This window comes from Pelobates fuscus, chromosome 13, assembly GCF_036172605.1.
Source record: "Pelobates fuscus isolate aPelFus1 chromosome 13, aPelFus1.pri, whole genome shotgun sequence".
In the NCBI taxonomy this organism is placed as follows: Eukaryota; Metazoa; Chordata; class Amphibia; order Anura; family Pelobatidae; genus Pelobates; species Pelobates fuscus.
Window position 1 is genome coordinate 27802714 of NC_086329.1, and position 17935 is coordinate 27820648.

Below are 17935 nucleotides of genomic sequence, written 5' to 3' on the forward strand. Positions count from 1 at the left end.
GAGTCCCCTTATGTTTGAACCAATTGTAAACTGTCAAGTCATTTTAATGGTTATACACTTACCTGTCTCTGTTGGGCGTCCACAAGCCTTTGGTCTTATGTGGTATGGTAAAACAGAAGTTCATATTTCTGCATTATCATACCAAGCTGGGACAATAATTTCCCAACTTGGTATAATAACGTGGACGTCAGGGGCGTATTAGCCGCAAGGCAAACAAGGCATTTGCCTTGGGCGGCATTTTCCAGGGGGCGGCAAAAAACGCCGCCCCTAAATGCCTGGGGAAAATACCTTGTTAGCCTTGCGGCTAACTGGGCTGCCGGTCGGGCTGATGGGCTAGGCGGGCGGCTGGCGAGGGAGCTCTTCCTCTGAGCGCTCTGCTCAGCTCCCTCGCGCGCCACACAGTGAGGCTGGGAGCCGGAATATGACGTCATATTCCGGCTCCGCCTCCCAGCCTCACTGTGCTGCGCGCGAGGGAGCTGAGCAGAGCGCTCAGAGGAAGAGCTCCCTCGCCAGCCGGCCGCCTAGCCCATCAGCCCGACCGGCAGCCACTGGACCACCAGGGAGAAAGAGACCTCCCCCCAGCATTCCCAAAGGTAAGGAGGCTGGGGGGTAGGTTAAATTAATTATATATTATATATGTTATATATTATATTATATATATTATATATTATATGTTATTATATTATATATATATTATATTATATATATTATATGTTATTATATTATATATATATTATGTTATTATATTATATATATATTATATTATATATATTATATATATATTATATATATTATATATATTATATTATATATATTATTTTATATTATATATTATTATACTATATATTATTATATTATATATAATATATTATTATATTATATTATATATTATTATATATTATTATATTATATATTATTATATTATATATATGAGAGTGTCTGTGTCTGACAGTCAGTGTGTGTGTCTGACTGTGTGTGTGTGTGTGTCTGTTAGCTAGTGTATGCGTATCTGTCAGTGAATTTGTGTGTGTATTTAGAAGGCGGGACGGGGGAGAAGAGTTGGGTGGGGGTGTCGCGTTGGGGGGGGGGGAAAGGGGCGCCTGAGTTTTGTCCTGCCTAGGGCAGCACAAAACCAGGATACACCACTGGTGGACGTATAGCTTTGCCACAGCAGCTCAGATTGGGAAGACAACAAGCTTCCAGCAGAGCCAGGTAAGTGTCAAACCATTTAAGAACAATTTTCCACTTTACCAGTGCACCGCACACCAGGGGACTCCCAGCGGCAAAACACTATCGTACACTTAACATGTGATTGCATTTTTCTTTAACCACCGTGCACCAGTTCCACAGTGGCCTATACACAGAGTCCTGCTTTGTTTTAGCAGAAGGTAACATCTGTTTCATACTCTAGATGTAAGACTGAAAAAAGAATCACCTCCAAAACATATTTATTTTTTTCTCCTCCCTCGTTAGGTTGGTACGAAGACAAGATTTTTCATATCAATGCATTTGGCTTCCCTCCTACAGAGCCTGCCAGCACCACCAGGTAAGTGAGTTTTAAACATGTTTGCACAAATGGGCAGCTCTATGAGTTACGAGTGCATATTTCCAGCGACTGGCAAACAGGAAGTCAGTGCAGAGCATTACAGGATTGTTTTTTTTCCCAGAAAAGCTGGTGGGTGGAATGTCCTTTTTCTGGAGACTTGGAGACAATCCCCAAATTACATCAGGCTAATCAACGCTGCATTAAGTGGATTCCAGAATCCCCCTTTACACAGAAGACTGTGATTTAAATCCAGTTTGTTTTGGAATGTGGTTGAATTCTTACCTAATCCTAATACAGTCTTCATGCTTATGTGTTTCTTAACCCCTTAAGGACGGAGGACGGTTCCGGAGCGTCATCGGCATTTTTGCGTTGCCGACCGGTGACGGTCCTGAACCGTCCTATGTACTTACCCGATCGGCGGTGCTCCCGGTGTGGGGAGACTGCCTGCAGCCCAGACAGTCTCCCCATGGCGGTTTAGGACCCCTGTGGCCATGTGATCGCCCAACAGGGCGACCACATGGTCACAATAGGTGTCCTAGTCTCTGCCTGCAGGGGGACTGTCTGTGCTGACAAGCAGTCTCCCTGCAAGTGTAAAATCAGAAAAATAATTAAAGTGAAAGTTAATAAAAAAAAAAAAATTATTATTATATATGTGTATATATATGATATATAGACATATATTATACTTATATAATATATGTCTATATATTATATATATAATGTCATGCTAAGTGTATTTTTATATTAATATGTACATATATTAATATAAAAATACACTTATAATTAATTTACACACGTGTATATATATAATATATATATAACTATATATATTGTATATATATATATATATTATTATAAAATACGAATAATAAATAATTTAAATTAAATGTAAAAAATTAAAAATAATATCTATACGAAATTTTATTCTAACTGTATTTTGATATTAATATATATATATTTATATCAAAATACACTTAGAATGAAATTGTATATATATCTATGTATGTATAAATAAATAAAAAGAATGCGAACTATTCATATGTCCATATACAAAATTACATAAATAATTATATAAATATACACGTAGACTTCAAATATATAAATATGCATATATATTTAAATTCTACGTGCGTATTTATGTAATATTTTTACATAATTAAGTTATTTTATTGATTGCAATTTAAGGGACCTGCCTGCCAACCCAGGCCGAAAGTACATAGAATTTAATTTGCTATCACTGTATTTTACCCTGTAACGTTCTACGACACCCTAAAACCTGTACATGGGGGGTACTGTTTTACTCGGGAGACTTCGCTGAACACAAATATTAGTGATTCAAAACAGTAAAACATATCACAGCGATGATATTGTCAGTGAAAGTGACTTTTTTTGCATTTTTCACACAAAAACAGCACTTTTACTGATGATATAATTGTTGTGATACATTTTCCAGTTTTGAAACACTAATATTTGTGTTCAGCAAAGTCTCCTGAGTAGAACAGGACCCACCATGTACAGGTTTTATAGCGTTTTTGAAAGTTACAGGGTCAAATATATGGGTCAAATATTTTTACATTGAAAATGGCCAGGTTGGTTACGTTGCCTTTGAGAGCGTATGGTAGCCCAGGAATGAGAATTACCCCCATGATGGCATACCATTTGCAAAAGAAGACAACCCAAGGTATTGCAAATGGGGTATGTCCAGTCTTTTTTAGTAACCACTTAGTCACAAACACTGGCCAAAATTAGCGTTCAATTTAGTTTTTTACTTTTTTCACACACAAACAAATATGAACGCTAACTTTGGCCAGTGTTTGCGACTAAGTGGCTACTAAAAAAGTCTGGACATACCCCATATTGAATACCCTGGGTTGTCTACTTTTAAAAAAATATGTACACGTGGGGTGTTATTTAGCAATTTATGACAGATAATAGTGTTACAATAACACTATTGATACATTTTAAAAATGTATGTTTTGAAACCGCAATATCCTACTTGTACTCATAGCCCTATAACATGCAAAAAAATAGCAAAAAGCATGTAAACACTGGGTATTTTTTAACTCAGGACAACATTTTGAATCTATTTAGCAGTTTTTTTTCATTCGCTTTTGTAGATAAGTAAAAGATTTTTCACATAAAATTCAAAAAAAGTGTATTTTTTTCAATTTTTCATCATATTTTTTCATTTTTTTAAAATTAAATTACATGAGATTATATAAATAATGGTATGTAAAGAAAGCCCCTTTTGTCCTGAAAAAAACAATATATAATTTGTATGGGAACAGTAAATGAGAGAGCGGAAAATTACAGCTAAACACAAACACCACAAAAGTGTCAAAAAGATGCCTGGTCGCAAATGTACAACATCGCAAAAAAAGTCCGGTCCTTAAGGGGTTAAAGTCTTGCTAGCTAGAATGTATCTTAGGTTGGACACAACTAGATTACTGTTCAGAAATACTACTTTCCAACGAGTATTGCTCACACGAGTTGTTGTCCATTAAGTGCATCTGATCTTAGTGGTTTATTTAAAATGTAATTAATTTCTGAAATTAGAATTTTTATTCTGCCTTTTATCCCACATTATACTCTAGTTTAGATGCTCTTGCTAAAGTACTTGATATGTTTTAACCTTGGTAATAATACCCTTGAATTAATTGATCTGGAGGATTTGTACGGCGGTCATACAGCATATATATTGAGACCCCCTGCTGCTGAGGATAAATATCATCCACATCTATTACATGCCTTATCATTGTGGAATTGCAAAACTGTATTAAATCCAGTTGATAATGGGAAAGCTGTGTGTCTGGAATTGTGGGAGGGGTTGTCTAGCCTATTGTATCTGGGTGTTCCGCCAGTCTTGGACACTCACACATAAATAATATTTTGTATTTTTATATTTTTTCCTCTTATTCAGAGCATATTACGGCAACATCAATTTTTTCGGTGGACCCGCTACAACTTCTGTAAAGTCTTCAGTAAAGCTGAAGCAGCTGGAGGAGGAGAATGAGGAAGTCATGTTTGTGTTTGTGTCTGATTTATGGCTGGATCAAGTTGAAGTTATAGAAAAGCTGCACGTTATGTTTTCAGGTATCTGCAAGAATGCAATAGATAATTTTTTCTGTATGAGTGGGGATAAAAAAAAAAGGTAAATTTTTTTTACCAATGTTGGGAGAAATCCTGTTTGCTATAGTCTTGTGTACAATAGACTGCCGTGTTCCTGATCGTCCAATGGTCTGAGCATGTAGTCTGCATCTCCAGTGGCTGTAAACATGTGAAGTCCTCCTTCTGGTCTGGCTTTGCTGAATGCTTGAAGGGTAACGTAGCTGCAGCTCTCGGATTCATTCAGAAGTGTCTAGAAAGCACATATGTATCAGCCAGAGGTGCAAACCACATTCTTCCTTGCTATTGTGAGGGGTGCAGGACTGATTAGGTAGATATTTTTGTATTCCTTCCAGCCACTGGAGATGCATGGTGCTCCCCTCTTCAAACTCCTTGCTAGGGTTTAAAATTCGCAGTTGACTAGTACAAATTCAAACATGGAGAGTATGCCATGGACACTACCAGGCTTGCTCGATAAGTAGCTTATAAGGCCCGTCTAACAGCTTAGGAGTAGAATTTTTAAGCCCTGCCCCTTCTGTTATATGGCCCCTGGTTAAACACAACAACGTGGTAAAGTATTGACCAGGGCCTGACCGATTTCTTAAAGAGAGCAAATCTGGAGATGCAGATGTCTGTCTCTGGTCTCAGAGATAGTGTAGACCAGGGGTAGGCAACCTTCGGCTCTACAGATGTTTTGGACTACATCTCCCATAATGCTTTTACAGCCATATTGCTGGCAAAGCATCAAGGGAGATGTAGTCCACAACATCTGTAGAGCCGAAGGTTGCCTACCCCTGGTGTAGACTGTCTCTTCATGGAAGCAAAATTGCGTCGTATACTCTGGATATTGCAGGAATATCCCAAGACATTCCTCTGCTAGTGCAGCATGCAGATACAGTCCATTCCCTTGCAGCCTATGAGGACTGACAGGGAATCATTTCTTGGTGTAAGGTCCATTTGGTTTTATGTCGGCCTGCATCATTTTATGATGTATTCAGTGGTTGAAAATCCAATTAGCAAAATTACTCTTTACAATGTGGGAGTTTGTATGAAGGATAAGGTGCAGCTACATCCCCATGACTCCTCTGTCCAGTCTTTGGGTGACTTATCAATTCTCTGATTTCTGTCTGCATTCTCCACTGTACTCCTAGCAATCAAAAGAATGTTGGACATATCTTTGTGCCCACTATGTTTAATGAAATACATTCGCAAAAAGACATAATTACATTGACCCATGTACATCTGTGTTGTGCTCCACTAGACCTTGGGAAGTAGTATGGGGACCACAGGGAGATTCAGGTCTCATTAGTTCAGTGAGATTTGGAACTTGGTTGCCTCCTATCTTATCAGAGCTAGAGTTTTTGGAGATTGAGGGTATAGTTATAGGCAGCCACAGTGAGTATTTATATAGTTCAGTAGCTATTAACATATCATGTTTATGGATTTAAGAGGTATTTCCCTGTCATATGTCAGTTAACTTAATTATTGCCTTTTCTGTACACTCTTTCCTCATACAGTAAAACCAAAAGTTCGAGATTTTTTTCAGTACTTCCACGTTCTCTCTGTTTAGGGACCATGTAACAAAGTACTTCCTCACTCATTTCCATTTTTCTGAATGACTATTTCCAGTGTCCAGTTCTCTGCTCTGCCTTAAGTCTCTATGTTAATACTAAAACAACGGACATATCTCAATTTCTATCATTTCAGGCTACTCCAGTGCTCCTCCAACCTGCTTCATCTTCTGTGGGAACTTTTCTTCTGCGCCATACGGGAAGAATAAAATTAAGTCTTTAAAAGGTATAGGACAACGTTTTTAAGTGGTAGAACAATATTTTTATTGAGAATTCTAACGTAAAGTGTCAGGAACACGAGTGGGAGTGACTTATCAAATTGGCAGTTGTGGGAATAGACTGAAAGGCACAACCTTCTACCTATTTTAGTTTCAAATTTGCAATACTGTTGTAACTTCTCCACAATTACCAATTTACCCTAAATGTTAATTCTATATATTACACAAAATATCATGTGCACTATATATAACATACACAATGTTATCAGTTTCTATATCTCTCATGGCATATCCGTGCTCTGTGAGAGTGACCCCTTTGGTTGGAAGCAACCTGTACCTGACTGAAGTCTGTGACCTATTTGACCAAAGCAGAGGTTCTTTTTGAGATGCTTGACAGTTTCACATGATTTTCTGAATCATGAAGAGGCTTTGAAGGACTACTCAACGCACACGGGGGGTGGGCATGCCTCCATGGGCTGTTTGACGCCAGCATGCTATGCTTGCTGGCATCAGATGCCAATTCTGCACAAAATTTACATTAGTTGGACCGAATTGTTCTGGCCAGGCAAACGCTGCAAAGTGTGGAGTCACGCATCATGCAGGGAAGGAGTTAATCTCCAGTATGTACAGCGCTTCAAAGAGAAACACTCAAACTCAAGACACCATAACCACTTCAAATCACTAAGTGGTCATGATGCTTGGAGTAATCCTTCAACTTGTGTGTTGTCTTATGTTGAATGGGTCCATGAACTACACGTTTTGCTTTAAATTGGATCTGTAGCTGAGCATTAGGTGGATAAGAAGGGGTAACCACACAGTACCTCACCGGTTGACAACAGTTCTTAACGTAACTTGCACTTTGTGGGAGAGACAATGATTATGTTAATATAAATGTTTTTTTTTGTTTTTTTTCCAGCATACAGTAATCTCTTTTTCTTGGGGGTATAGCACTCTTAATTTCTTCTGTCATTTGTATTCCAGATTCCTTTAAGAATTTAGCAGACGTTATAAGTGAATATCCAGACATACACAAAAGGTATAATATGCTTTATCTTTTGACTATGATTATAAATTTGATTGAGAGAGAGAGAGAGGGTGTGTGTGTGTCTGTGTATCTCAGGATGGCCGGGCTCTTGATAATAAACTTTAAATTCAAGCGTCAGGGTAAAATAGTAACACAGTTTATTTGCACTTTCCTTGAGGTACACAATGCTGTGCTTCACAGAAATAAAAAAAAAAAAAAAAAAATCCTACTACAAATTGGAGACTTACTAAACCGTTTTCCTAACTATCTAACTGGCCAACTAATCCCGTTCCCAGTTTTAAACACACAGGTTTTTACACGGTACCTTTTCCTTTAGAGTCTCAGAGTCTCAGGCTTAAAGGGACTCTCCAGTGCCAGGAAAACATTTCTGCACCTGCAGTGCCTCTCTCCCTCCCACCCCCCATCCCATGTTGCTGAAGGGGTTAAAACCCCTTAAATGACTTACCTGAATCCAGCGCCGATGTCAGGTTCTGCCCACACTCTTCCACAGCTGACGTCGGTGGGGGAGACCTAATGCAAAGGCTCTTATTCAGTGCTTTCCTATGGGGAATCCGGCGACGCTGGAGGTCCTCATGCATAGCGTGAGGACGTCTAGTGTCGTTTAAAACACTTTTCGTGTTTTAAGAAAACGTAAGTCCCTCTAGTGGGTGTCTGATAGACAGCCACTAGAGGAGGACTTAACCCTGCAAGGTAATTATTGCAGTTTATAAAAACTGCAATAATTACACTTGCAGGGTTAAGGATAATGGGAGTTGGCACCCAGACCACTCCAATGGGCAGAAGTGGTCTGGGTGCCTGGAGTGTCCCTTTAACTGCCTCCTCTCTCCTAGCTGTTAGACTCTCTGATGCCTTCAGAGGCTGACCTTTTAAATCACTCTAGTGCAGGTTAATTAAATTCACTTGAAAGGGCTGATTTCCACCTATTAACCCTATCATGCTGGGAACTGAGAGCGCTCCAACCTGTTGCTAACATAAAAGGCCTCTCTGACCCTGCCACAATATATATATATATATATATATATATATATATATATATATATATATCTATCTATCCATGTTTAAAATGGAATGAGACAAAAATATGATTGTAACGGACCGTTTTGCTCAAAAGGGGATAAAAATCGTTTAGGCGATAATCCCCTTTTTCCTAGACCAGCAGCTACTGCAAGCACCAATCTCCCGAACTGCAAACTGTACGAATTCTGGAAACTCCCGCTTACACTCCTGGCAGTCAGCGTACAATCCAATTCCCCCCAAAACGAGACGACACATCGGTTTGAGGGTCAAGCAGAATCTGTTTTACTGAGGGCTACCTGCCCAGTATTTATGCAGGTCTCCCACCTGGTGGACACTCCCCTAAGGGACCAAATGGAAGACTGAAACAGCAGACAGACATGTATCACTTTCGTACACACAGCCACAATACTTTCCCACAATGCATCCTGGTTTCCTCCTCTCTGTCCTGGAGATAATTAGAGAAGTAATTCAATTATCTCCCAGGACAAAGGCAAGACTCCATTATACATGTGGTGACACAGAAACAGACTATCACTTTAAAATACATAAAGACACATTTTATACATAAAACACAGACATGTAACATATCCCCAGATAGCTCAGGTCTGAGTGCACATTATTAGGTGAATGGCACTCAGACCACCCGAATACAGTTTAAGTGCCATGGAGCTAAAGTCTTTAATTATACGAACAGGCTCCGTGGCATTGCTATCTGGGTTAAAACATTCACATAAAACATAAAATACCGAATTTCCCTGCATTCACCAAATCCATACGAATTAGAACCAGGAGCTGGAGGTTCAACTGTGCCAGCACGTAAAAGTGTCCGATTTTGGTGCATGAAAGCCGGGCAGAAAAGCGCTGGCTGCCCGGGGAGCTCCAGAACACCGCCACCTAGCGGCCGCTAAGTGTAACAGCGGCCACCCAGTAACAAGCAATTAAGCTGCGGTTAACCGCAGCTTGGGGAGGTAAATTGGCAGCACACTCCAGCTTCTGGGTGGCCAATTAACAACGCCGGCCGGCTTCCCACGGCTCTGGGGAGGTTGCAAACAGGCTGTTTGTTCGGTAGATAGAATCTACCGAACGGCTGTGCAGAGGGGGAGAAATAAATCCTCCTGCTCAGCAAAATTAACCCTTTAGCTGCCGGTCCATAATCTAAAGGCAGCAGGCGGGCAACCAGGCTCCTCCAGTTCACAGTGGCGAGGTTGGCTTCGCCACAATGATTCTTTGTTAAACTAATTTGCATATACCCACCCAGAATCCTTTGCGATTGTAACATCGCTGCAGTTTTGGGATTTCTGTGGGAAAAGCAAGTCTTGTGGCTTGACTGGTGTGCAGATTTTTGTTTAACATTGTATTAACTATCCACAGACTTCAGGTGGAAGGGGTTTTCAATCACAATTTTTCTCCACCATAACCTATTTGGATTTTGCTTCCCAAGCACTACCAAGCCTCAATTAGCAAGCCAGTAACCAACCTCATGCTGATGAGTTGCATTAACAACGAAGCAGCTGTCCATGAGTGGTTCACTGGTTTTGCATCTTTTCCTATATTGTGTTTCAAGCTGTTTTATACAGCAAACACAGATTAAAAGGAATCTGTGTTTAAAATGGAATGAGGCAAAATTGGGATTCTTTGTTAAACTAATTTGTATATGCCCACCCAGAATCCGTTGCGGTTGTAACATCACTGCAGTTTTGGGATTTCTGTGGGAAAAGCAAGTCTTGTGGCTTGACTGGTGTGCAGATTTTTGTTTAACATTGTATTAACTATATACCGTATATACTCGAGTATAAGCCGACCCGAATATAAGCCGAGGCCCCTAATTTTACCCCAAAAAACTGGGAAAACTTATTGACTCGAGTATAAGACTAGGGTGGGAAATGCAGCAGCTACTGGTAAATTTCTAAATAAAATTAGATCCTAAAAAATTTATATTAATTGAATATTTATTTACAGTGTGTGTATATAATGAGTGCAGTGTGTGTGTGTGTATGAGTGCAGCGTGTGTGTATGTATGAGTGCAGCGTGTGTGTATGTATGAGTGCAGTGTGTGTGTGTGTGTGTGTGTGTGCAGCTGAGCCTTGGTGGGGGGTGGGCAATTTTATAAAAAAAAATTTAAATTTTTTTAATATTTTTTTATTATTTTTTTTAATTTAATTATTATTATTTTTTATTTTATTTAATTTTTTTTCGTCCCCCCTCCCTGCTTGATACATGGCAGGGAGGGGGGCTCTCACTCCCTGGTGGTCCAGTGGCATTGGCAGTTCAGTGGGGGGAGAGGGGGCTGGCAGAGCTGTTACTTACCTCTCTTGCAGCTCCTGTCAGCTCCCTTCTCCTCCGCGCCGGTCCGTGCAGCTTCTCTGTCAGCTCACACTGTAAGTCTCGTGAGAGCCGCACTATGACCCCGCGGCTCTCGCGAGACTTACACTGGGAGTTGACCGAGGTGCTGAACGGACCGCCGCGGAGGAGGAGAGAGCTGACAGGAGCTGCAGGAGAGGTAAGTAACCGCACACAGCCCCCAGTCTGTATTATGGCAATGCAAATTGCCATAATACAGACATTGACTCAAGTATAAGCCGAGTTGGGGTTTTTCAGCACAAAAAATGTGCTGAAAAACTCTGCTTATACTCGAGTATACGGTGTATATATATATAATATTTAATAAATAACTAAAATAGTGGTGTGTGAATATGTTGAAATAATGTAATTTTGCACCAAATTATGTTCACATATTGAGGAGCTCTATGAACCAGCAAGGGTATAGGCGTATTATCAGTTGCTATTGTCTACTCTATGACATGTTTCTCATCAAGTAATGTTTATTTTCTTCTGTTAAACAGTAGCAGATTTGTGTTTGTTCCCGGTCCTGAAGACCCTGGTCCTGGCTTCATCTTGCCAAGGTACAAGTGTACTTGAAAACTGTGATATTGATAACCAGTTAATGTTGTAGCAGTTTGTACAAAAAGATGTCTTGCTATATTTAAGAATACACATTTTCATTTCAATTATTGGAGTTTTTCGGGAAAGCCATTTACAACTTTCTTTTTGTTTTCCAATAATCTACCCTAAAATGTATTTTTCAAATTCATTTATTATTTCATATATTATTTTAACAAAGTACAATACAATACAAAACGGCATTATGACAGTCAAAGTATGCATAAATCACATACAGTCGTGAGCATCGTTCCCATACATAATAAATAACCATACAGCCACGTCACTTAAACAAACAATCACTAAGACAAACACTGAGACTGCGAGACCGATTTCTACTTTAACTTGTATTATTTCCAATGTATGAGATAATAACACGCTCTTTTTAGGGATCAATATTAAGGGCAGTAACCTTTTTTATTAGTTCTCTATAAATGGATTAAAATCTATATCCCGAGTGATTGATAATTGTAAAATAGCATATTTATTTCCATCTCCAATTTATAAAACAATTGTTTTATGAATAATGCTTTTGTTGGAATAATTACTTGCTTCCAGTGTCAAGCAATTCATATTTTTGCTGCCATTAAGCAATGGGTAATCAAAATATCATGTTTTTTAACACCTACCGTGCTATTTATATTTAACAGAGCAGTTTGTTTTTATAATCAGCGGTCTTCCAATAATATCCTTTACAGTTTTAAATACCAAGTCCCAAAATGGAACTATTCTAGGGCAATTCCATAATGTATGATACATGGTTCCCTCCTGATGTAAACATCTCCAACAAACTGGAAAATTAGAAGGGAAGATCCTATAAAGCCTTACTGGCACAATGTACCACCTGTACACGACTTTTACTTGTGTCTCTAAGATGTTAAGACAGTGTATATGTTTTTTGATTTTTAAAAGTGTAGAATCCCAAACCCTATAATTTATAGAGATCGCTAAATCTATTTCTCATTGTTTCATAGTAGACGATTTCAATATCCAAGTTTTCATGTTTAATAATTCCCTTGCATTAGAAATACATCATTTTTGACTTGTACCATTAAATGTTTTCTTAAGTAGGTTGATTATATCATTATTCGACTTTAATAGATGTTCCTTTAGAAAACCTTGAATTCAAAGGTATTTAAATATATCTTGTTGAGAGAGGTTCCATTTCTGCTTCAATTGATCAAAATATATTTGATAATTCTCACATGTTTACCCAATTGTACATTCCTGTTGTTTAGTCCAAATTCTTAAATCAATGTCAGGCATTACTGACTCCATTATTTTAATATCAGATCCTTCATAAATCTTATTAATTTTTAGATCTTTCTTTATACCTTGCCATTCTTTCAATATTTGTGATATTATTAATTAATTCTTTGTATCATTAATGCTCGTCATCCTTCCTATATCATTCCACAATAGAAAATCCAGGTTATCAATGCATACTCTATTCTATGACATCTATGACATCTTTCCAATTGCATGCTGTGCTTATCAGAAGACACATCCAAACTAAAAAAAAAAAACTCCATCAAAAAGTCTCGCAAATTCATATCTGAGATTTCCTCATGAATATTTTGGAATCTTAAATTAGATCTTCGAGATCTGTCCTCTAAGTCGCAAATCTTTTCCTCTAAATGAATTATTTTTGTCTCCAACTTATTTTGCACATCCTTCATATCTTTGTATTGAAGATTTCTTGCCTCTTCTTCCTCCTCTATCTTTTGTATTCTTGACACTATAGAGGATAGATTTGTTTTCAAGCCTGAGAATTTCTCATTTATATCACTTTTTGATTCCCTGAGAACTTCCTCCAAACTGGATTTAAGCAAATTAGGAGTTACTGTATTGCTTTCCATCTCCTGTTCAGAAACATTGTATGTAGATTGTATTGACATATCTGTAATATTATTTTCTGTACTATCCGACATTTCTTCAGGGGAAAAAAAACAGACCGCTTTTTTTTGTTCCCCCCCCCCCCCTTTATAATTTTTATTGGTCAACTTATTATCTTGCGTGCATTCGAAAGCCATTATGGGATAAGCCAATTACAATAAACAGCAGTATATGTGGCCTCAGGAGGTGTGCCCAATCTGCAAAAAGGGAGCAAAAGGCGACTATTTAGGCAATAAGACAAATCTGCACTGCAGGATGGGACAAAATATCCTTTAATACTCAATTAGCAAATGTGTGCCAGTAAATCTGAGTCTCCTTATTTGAAGAAAAAAAAAATAATAAAAAAAAAGATATTAATTATAATTAATTCCTTTAGGAAACCCAGCTGTTTCCTTTCTTCCTTTTTTTTTTTCTTTCCCTTTTCTCTCCTTTTTCTTTCCGTTAGTGATTTATTCCTTAATTCCTCGTAAGCCTTAAACACAGTCCCAATATAACGCCACATTAACAAGCTTTAGTTGGCTATTACCTAGTTGTAGCGAGGGTATCAGCTTGTCAAAGTTTTCCAAGTTTCAGATTAATTACTTAATTAGGTGTCTTTATCTTCTGGTCGTTTGCAGCCAGTCCCCTAAGCTCCAATCTTTATTGCAGTGTTACTGCTAATGGCTTCTGCAACAGTCTTTCCAATAAATCAATCTGGCGTCCAAACTCCTCTTTCCTCTGCTTCTGGCTTCCCCACTCTTCCTTCTTGCAAGTTTAGAGCACAGGTCGACTTTATGTCAAGTGTAACTCTCAATCTCTGTCCTTTCTCACCTCTCACACACTCTCGTCTCCCACCTCTCCTCTCATATCCCTCGTGGTAGCGTATCTTCTCCCCTTCCAACGTGCACGTATGCTAGCCTACTTCATCACCTCCTGCGCCATTTACAACTTTCACCTATTTTGATGGGTTCACCTTTCATTCTGTTTCTTGTCACTCATGTAGCTGATAGGTCAGCTGTGTATGCAGTCACTGTGGGCCCAAGAGGCTGGCTGGCTGGCTGGCATCCAACAATTTGTAATTTGCACGTTCATATGATGAGTTATGGAATGCCATCTCGTCATTGGATGCAGGGTGGCTGCATGTGTAACCTCCAAGTCAGTAGTCTATATTGCTGCTTTGATGGCATCGCAATACATTTTAAAAAAGGTAAAATAAGTACATGTTCATCTATACATTTGCTACCTTTTTGGCCCACAAACACGTTACATGAGATTTTATTTTCTTTGAGCAATGTTTTTCATGTTGTGCACTTTAAAGATGTTTCAGTCACGTATTTGGCTAGCACAGTTGTTGAAATGCCATGTAATCGATGTATCATATTTACAAGGGAAATAAATGTTTTGATAAGAATGTTATTTTGCAGCCACATATAACTTTACAAGACACTTTCTACAATATCTGTATGTAGCGGATGGCATTGGGCTGTCCTCAAAATTATGTGTTCATATGCTTTCGGTTAATTTTTTCCGTATGTATGTGTATGATTGTTCGGTAAAATCACTCCAGGAATAAGTGTGTCTCCAATTGCTGTTTGCAACAATGCTGCAAACGGGTAATTGGCAATCAGTGCAGTGTGTGCTTTGCCCTCTGGGTGGTCGCCATTCGGGAGACGAACACGTGGCGGCGGCCATCTTAAACTCCCGAAAAGCGGTGTTTTGCTGTCGAGTGTCTGGAATCCAAATCGGACACTCGGCTAGGTAAACACTGCTGAGACCTATACACTGCCCTCCATTCGTGTAGAAACTACCGAACGGCTCACCGTTCGGTAGAAAGAACCCCACGAACAAGGGGGTTTATCCGAATCCTCCCCAGTCTCCATAAACGAGGCCGTTCATGCATTTTATTCCCTTTTTCTGTGACCGACTGCAGGGCCAAAACGTATGGAACCAATTTTGGCTGTTACCTCCAGCGCGGTCAGTCTTTTTACTACCTCCAGGAATTTCCCGAACCCCTGGTCCGATCTGGGTGATTTTTGAATATGTCACTCACCCAGATCAGGGCTACCAGGGGATGTAACATTTAAAGGGGTACCCCAGGGTAACTGTGTCCTGCATAATGGGTGGCAACTCATGTATGATTGGTGTACTGTATAATGAATGTGAATCCCTCCCTTGCATGGAAGAAAGCTTTAAAAGAAGGTTGAGTGATTAAAAGTTCAGTTCTGCTCCTCATGCTGTGTGTCGTCCAGTCATTGGGATCTGTATTGGGATATTCGTGGATTACCTTGCTTGCTGTAACTATTGTTCTATGGGATTTTATTACTTGTTCCTGAGCCTCACTGGGATCTTTAGTGGAGTTAACCTGTGAAAGGCCAGCTCTCCGCTACACTGTATTAACAACATTAATGAACTTCTTTGTTACAGACCCCCAATTGCAGAACACATTACTGAAGAATTCCGCCAACGAGTACCGTTCTCGATTTTCACTACAAATCCCTGCAGGTACATGTTTTGCAAAGCTGTATATTATAAATAAGTATTTTAGTATGTGCTTACTGGGCTATAAATGTGAATTTGCTTTTCAACATTCATACGGACAGAGGTTATCTTTCCCTGTTGGATGCCAGGAATTTTTGGTGTTTGTGGTGTACCATTATTCTCTCTGGAAGTGCACCGCCTCTTGTTTTTAAACAAGACCGGTATTCATTTGATCCCAATCTTGTATTTAACCCCTTAAGGACCAAACCTCTGGAATAAAAGGGAATCATGACATGTCACACATGTCATGTGTCCTTAAGGGGTTAAAAGAAAAAAAGCATTTGGACATTTTTTACTATACAAGACATCTTAAACATGAAAATGATTTACCTGCAAAGACCAGTTTGAGTTATATTGTGACATGACATTTGCATATAGAATAAATCCTATGCTGATATTTTCTCTTTTTTTTCTTTCTTAATCTCTTCTCAGAATACAATATTGTACCCACGAAATAGTTGTGCTTCGGGAAGATTTAGTAAATAAAATGTGCAGGAATTGTGTTCGTTTTCCTAGCAGCAGTCTGGATATCCCTAGCCACGTAAGTCAGTTTTAACGTGCTTAAAATTGATTTCTTTTTATGTATAAAAAAGTATGTTATCCTATAGGATTATTATTCTTTTTTTTCTTCAGTTTGTCAAAACCATCCTGTCGCAAGGACACCTGACGCCCCTCCCGCTGTGTGTCAGCCCTGTATATTGGGCTTATGATTATGCTCTGCGATTGTACCCTCTGCCTGATTTGGTGGTCATTGCAGACAAGTGCGATCCATTCACCATCACGAACACAGAATGCCTGACTATGAACCCTGTAAGATTTCCCTGGGAGTTTTGTGTGTATTAAAACTGTATATTTGTGTGTTATTTTGAATATTTTTATTATGAATTTTTTTTCTTTTTTTTCTTTTTTTGTGAGGAGGAAAATTAGAATTGGTATTTTGGCCCCTAATGTTTCTCTTTAAATATTACAAAAAACATTAACCTGCTCTGGTGATTAATGGTGGTTTATGTAGTGAATCCCATGTTGTTTTAGAAAATTATAGAAAAAGCTTCTCATGCATGGATTTCTTCCAGAACGGTTATATTTAGATAATATTTATTTACCTTCTATTACTTCCACAGGGTTCATTTCCAAGAAGTGGATTTTCATTCAAGGTCTACTATCCCTCCAGCAAAACTGCTGAAGACAGGTAACTGATGTGGCTGTATTGTCTGTATATTTTAGAGTTCCTGGGCAAGCCTCAATTCTATTCAATAGATGGACAGTGGGATGTAGTAGTTATGGTTCTTGGCATGTTCTTTTAACATAGTATATAAATTATGTGTGTTTTTCATTTCAGCAAACTGCAGAATGTTTGAATTCACAAATGCGGAATATGGTGATGTGACTAGAAGACTTTTACAAACATTTTGTAAAAACATTTTATTACATGTTTAAATGTATTTTAGGCTTTTTTTTTTTTTTTTTGATAAACAGTTATATATTGTAATAAATTTGTACAGAAATAAATGTTTTAATTGCTATTGTCTAATTCCTATTTAGGTTTTAGGAAAAAAAACAACAACAAAAAACAAAGTTGGCGTTTACATATGATGAAAAGGTTATGTAGCATTTTATATTAATAGCAAAACTAATTCTAGCTAGAAAGTCTAGACTAAAAAGATGTGTATTTGTTTAATGCATTTCTACAAGGCAGTTATATTAAAGGGACTCTCCAGGCAGCCCCTGTTTACTCACCTGGTTCCAGCGCCGGGAGCCTCGTGAAGCCGCGCCCCCTATTTCGTCAAAATGACGAAATAGGCGGGCGCGAGCAGGGAGCAATCAGACGGCCACTGGAGGTATTCCTATCAATCAATGTAAACACTGTATTTTCTCTGAAAATACAGTGTTTAGATTGCCTGCAGGGAGCTATAGTTCTCACCTGAACAAATACATTAAGCTGTAGTTGTTCAGGTGACTATAGTGTCCCTTTAAATATGCATTTATAAGCGTGTCACTAGCTAAGCTGATCGAACACCCTTGTTAATGACGGACAGTGTCCAGTGAAATGCTGCTCAATGAGTAGCAACGTGGACACAGC

General features: G+C 38.7%; 1 protein-coding gene across 1 annotated transcript in view; it reads left to right on the top strand.

Moving 5' to 3' along the window:
* Nucleotides 1–17298, top strand: part of POLE2 (DNA polymerase epsilon 2, accessory subunit) — a 48055-nt gene extending 30757 nt beyond the window's left edge. The window contains exons 9-19 of the mRNA XM_063440203.1: nucleotides 1340–1388; nucleotides 1474–1546; nucleotides 4467–4639; nucleotides 6359–6448; nucleotides 7422–7476; nucleotides 11346–11405; nucleotides 15742–15819; nucleotides 16288–16396; nucleotides 16489–16665; nucleotides 16977–17044; nucleotides 17195–17298. Coding sequence (XP_063296273.1) covers nucleotides 1340–1388; nucleotides 1474–1546; nucleotides 4467–4639; nucleotides 6359–6448; nucleotides 7422–7476; nucleotides 11346–11405; nucleotides 15742–15819; nucleotides 16288–16396; nucleotides 16489–16665; nucleotides 16977–17044; nucleotides 17195–17213 — 951 coding nt within the window. The 3' untranslated portion in view covers nucleotides 17214–17298. The remainder of the gene's footprint in view (nucleotides 1–1339; nucleotides 1389–1473; nucleotides 1547–4466; nucleotides 4640–6358; nucleotides 6449–7421; nucleotides 7477–11345; nucleotides 11406–15741; nucleotides 15820–16287; nucleotides 16397–16488; nucleotides 16666–16976; nucleotides 17045–17194) is intronic.
* The last annotated feature ends 637 nt before the right edge of the window (nucleotides 17299–17935 follow it).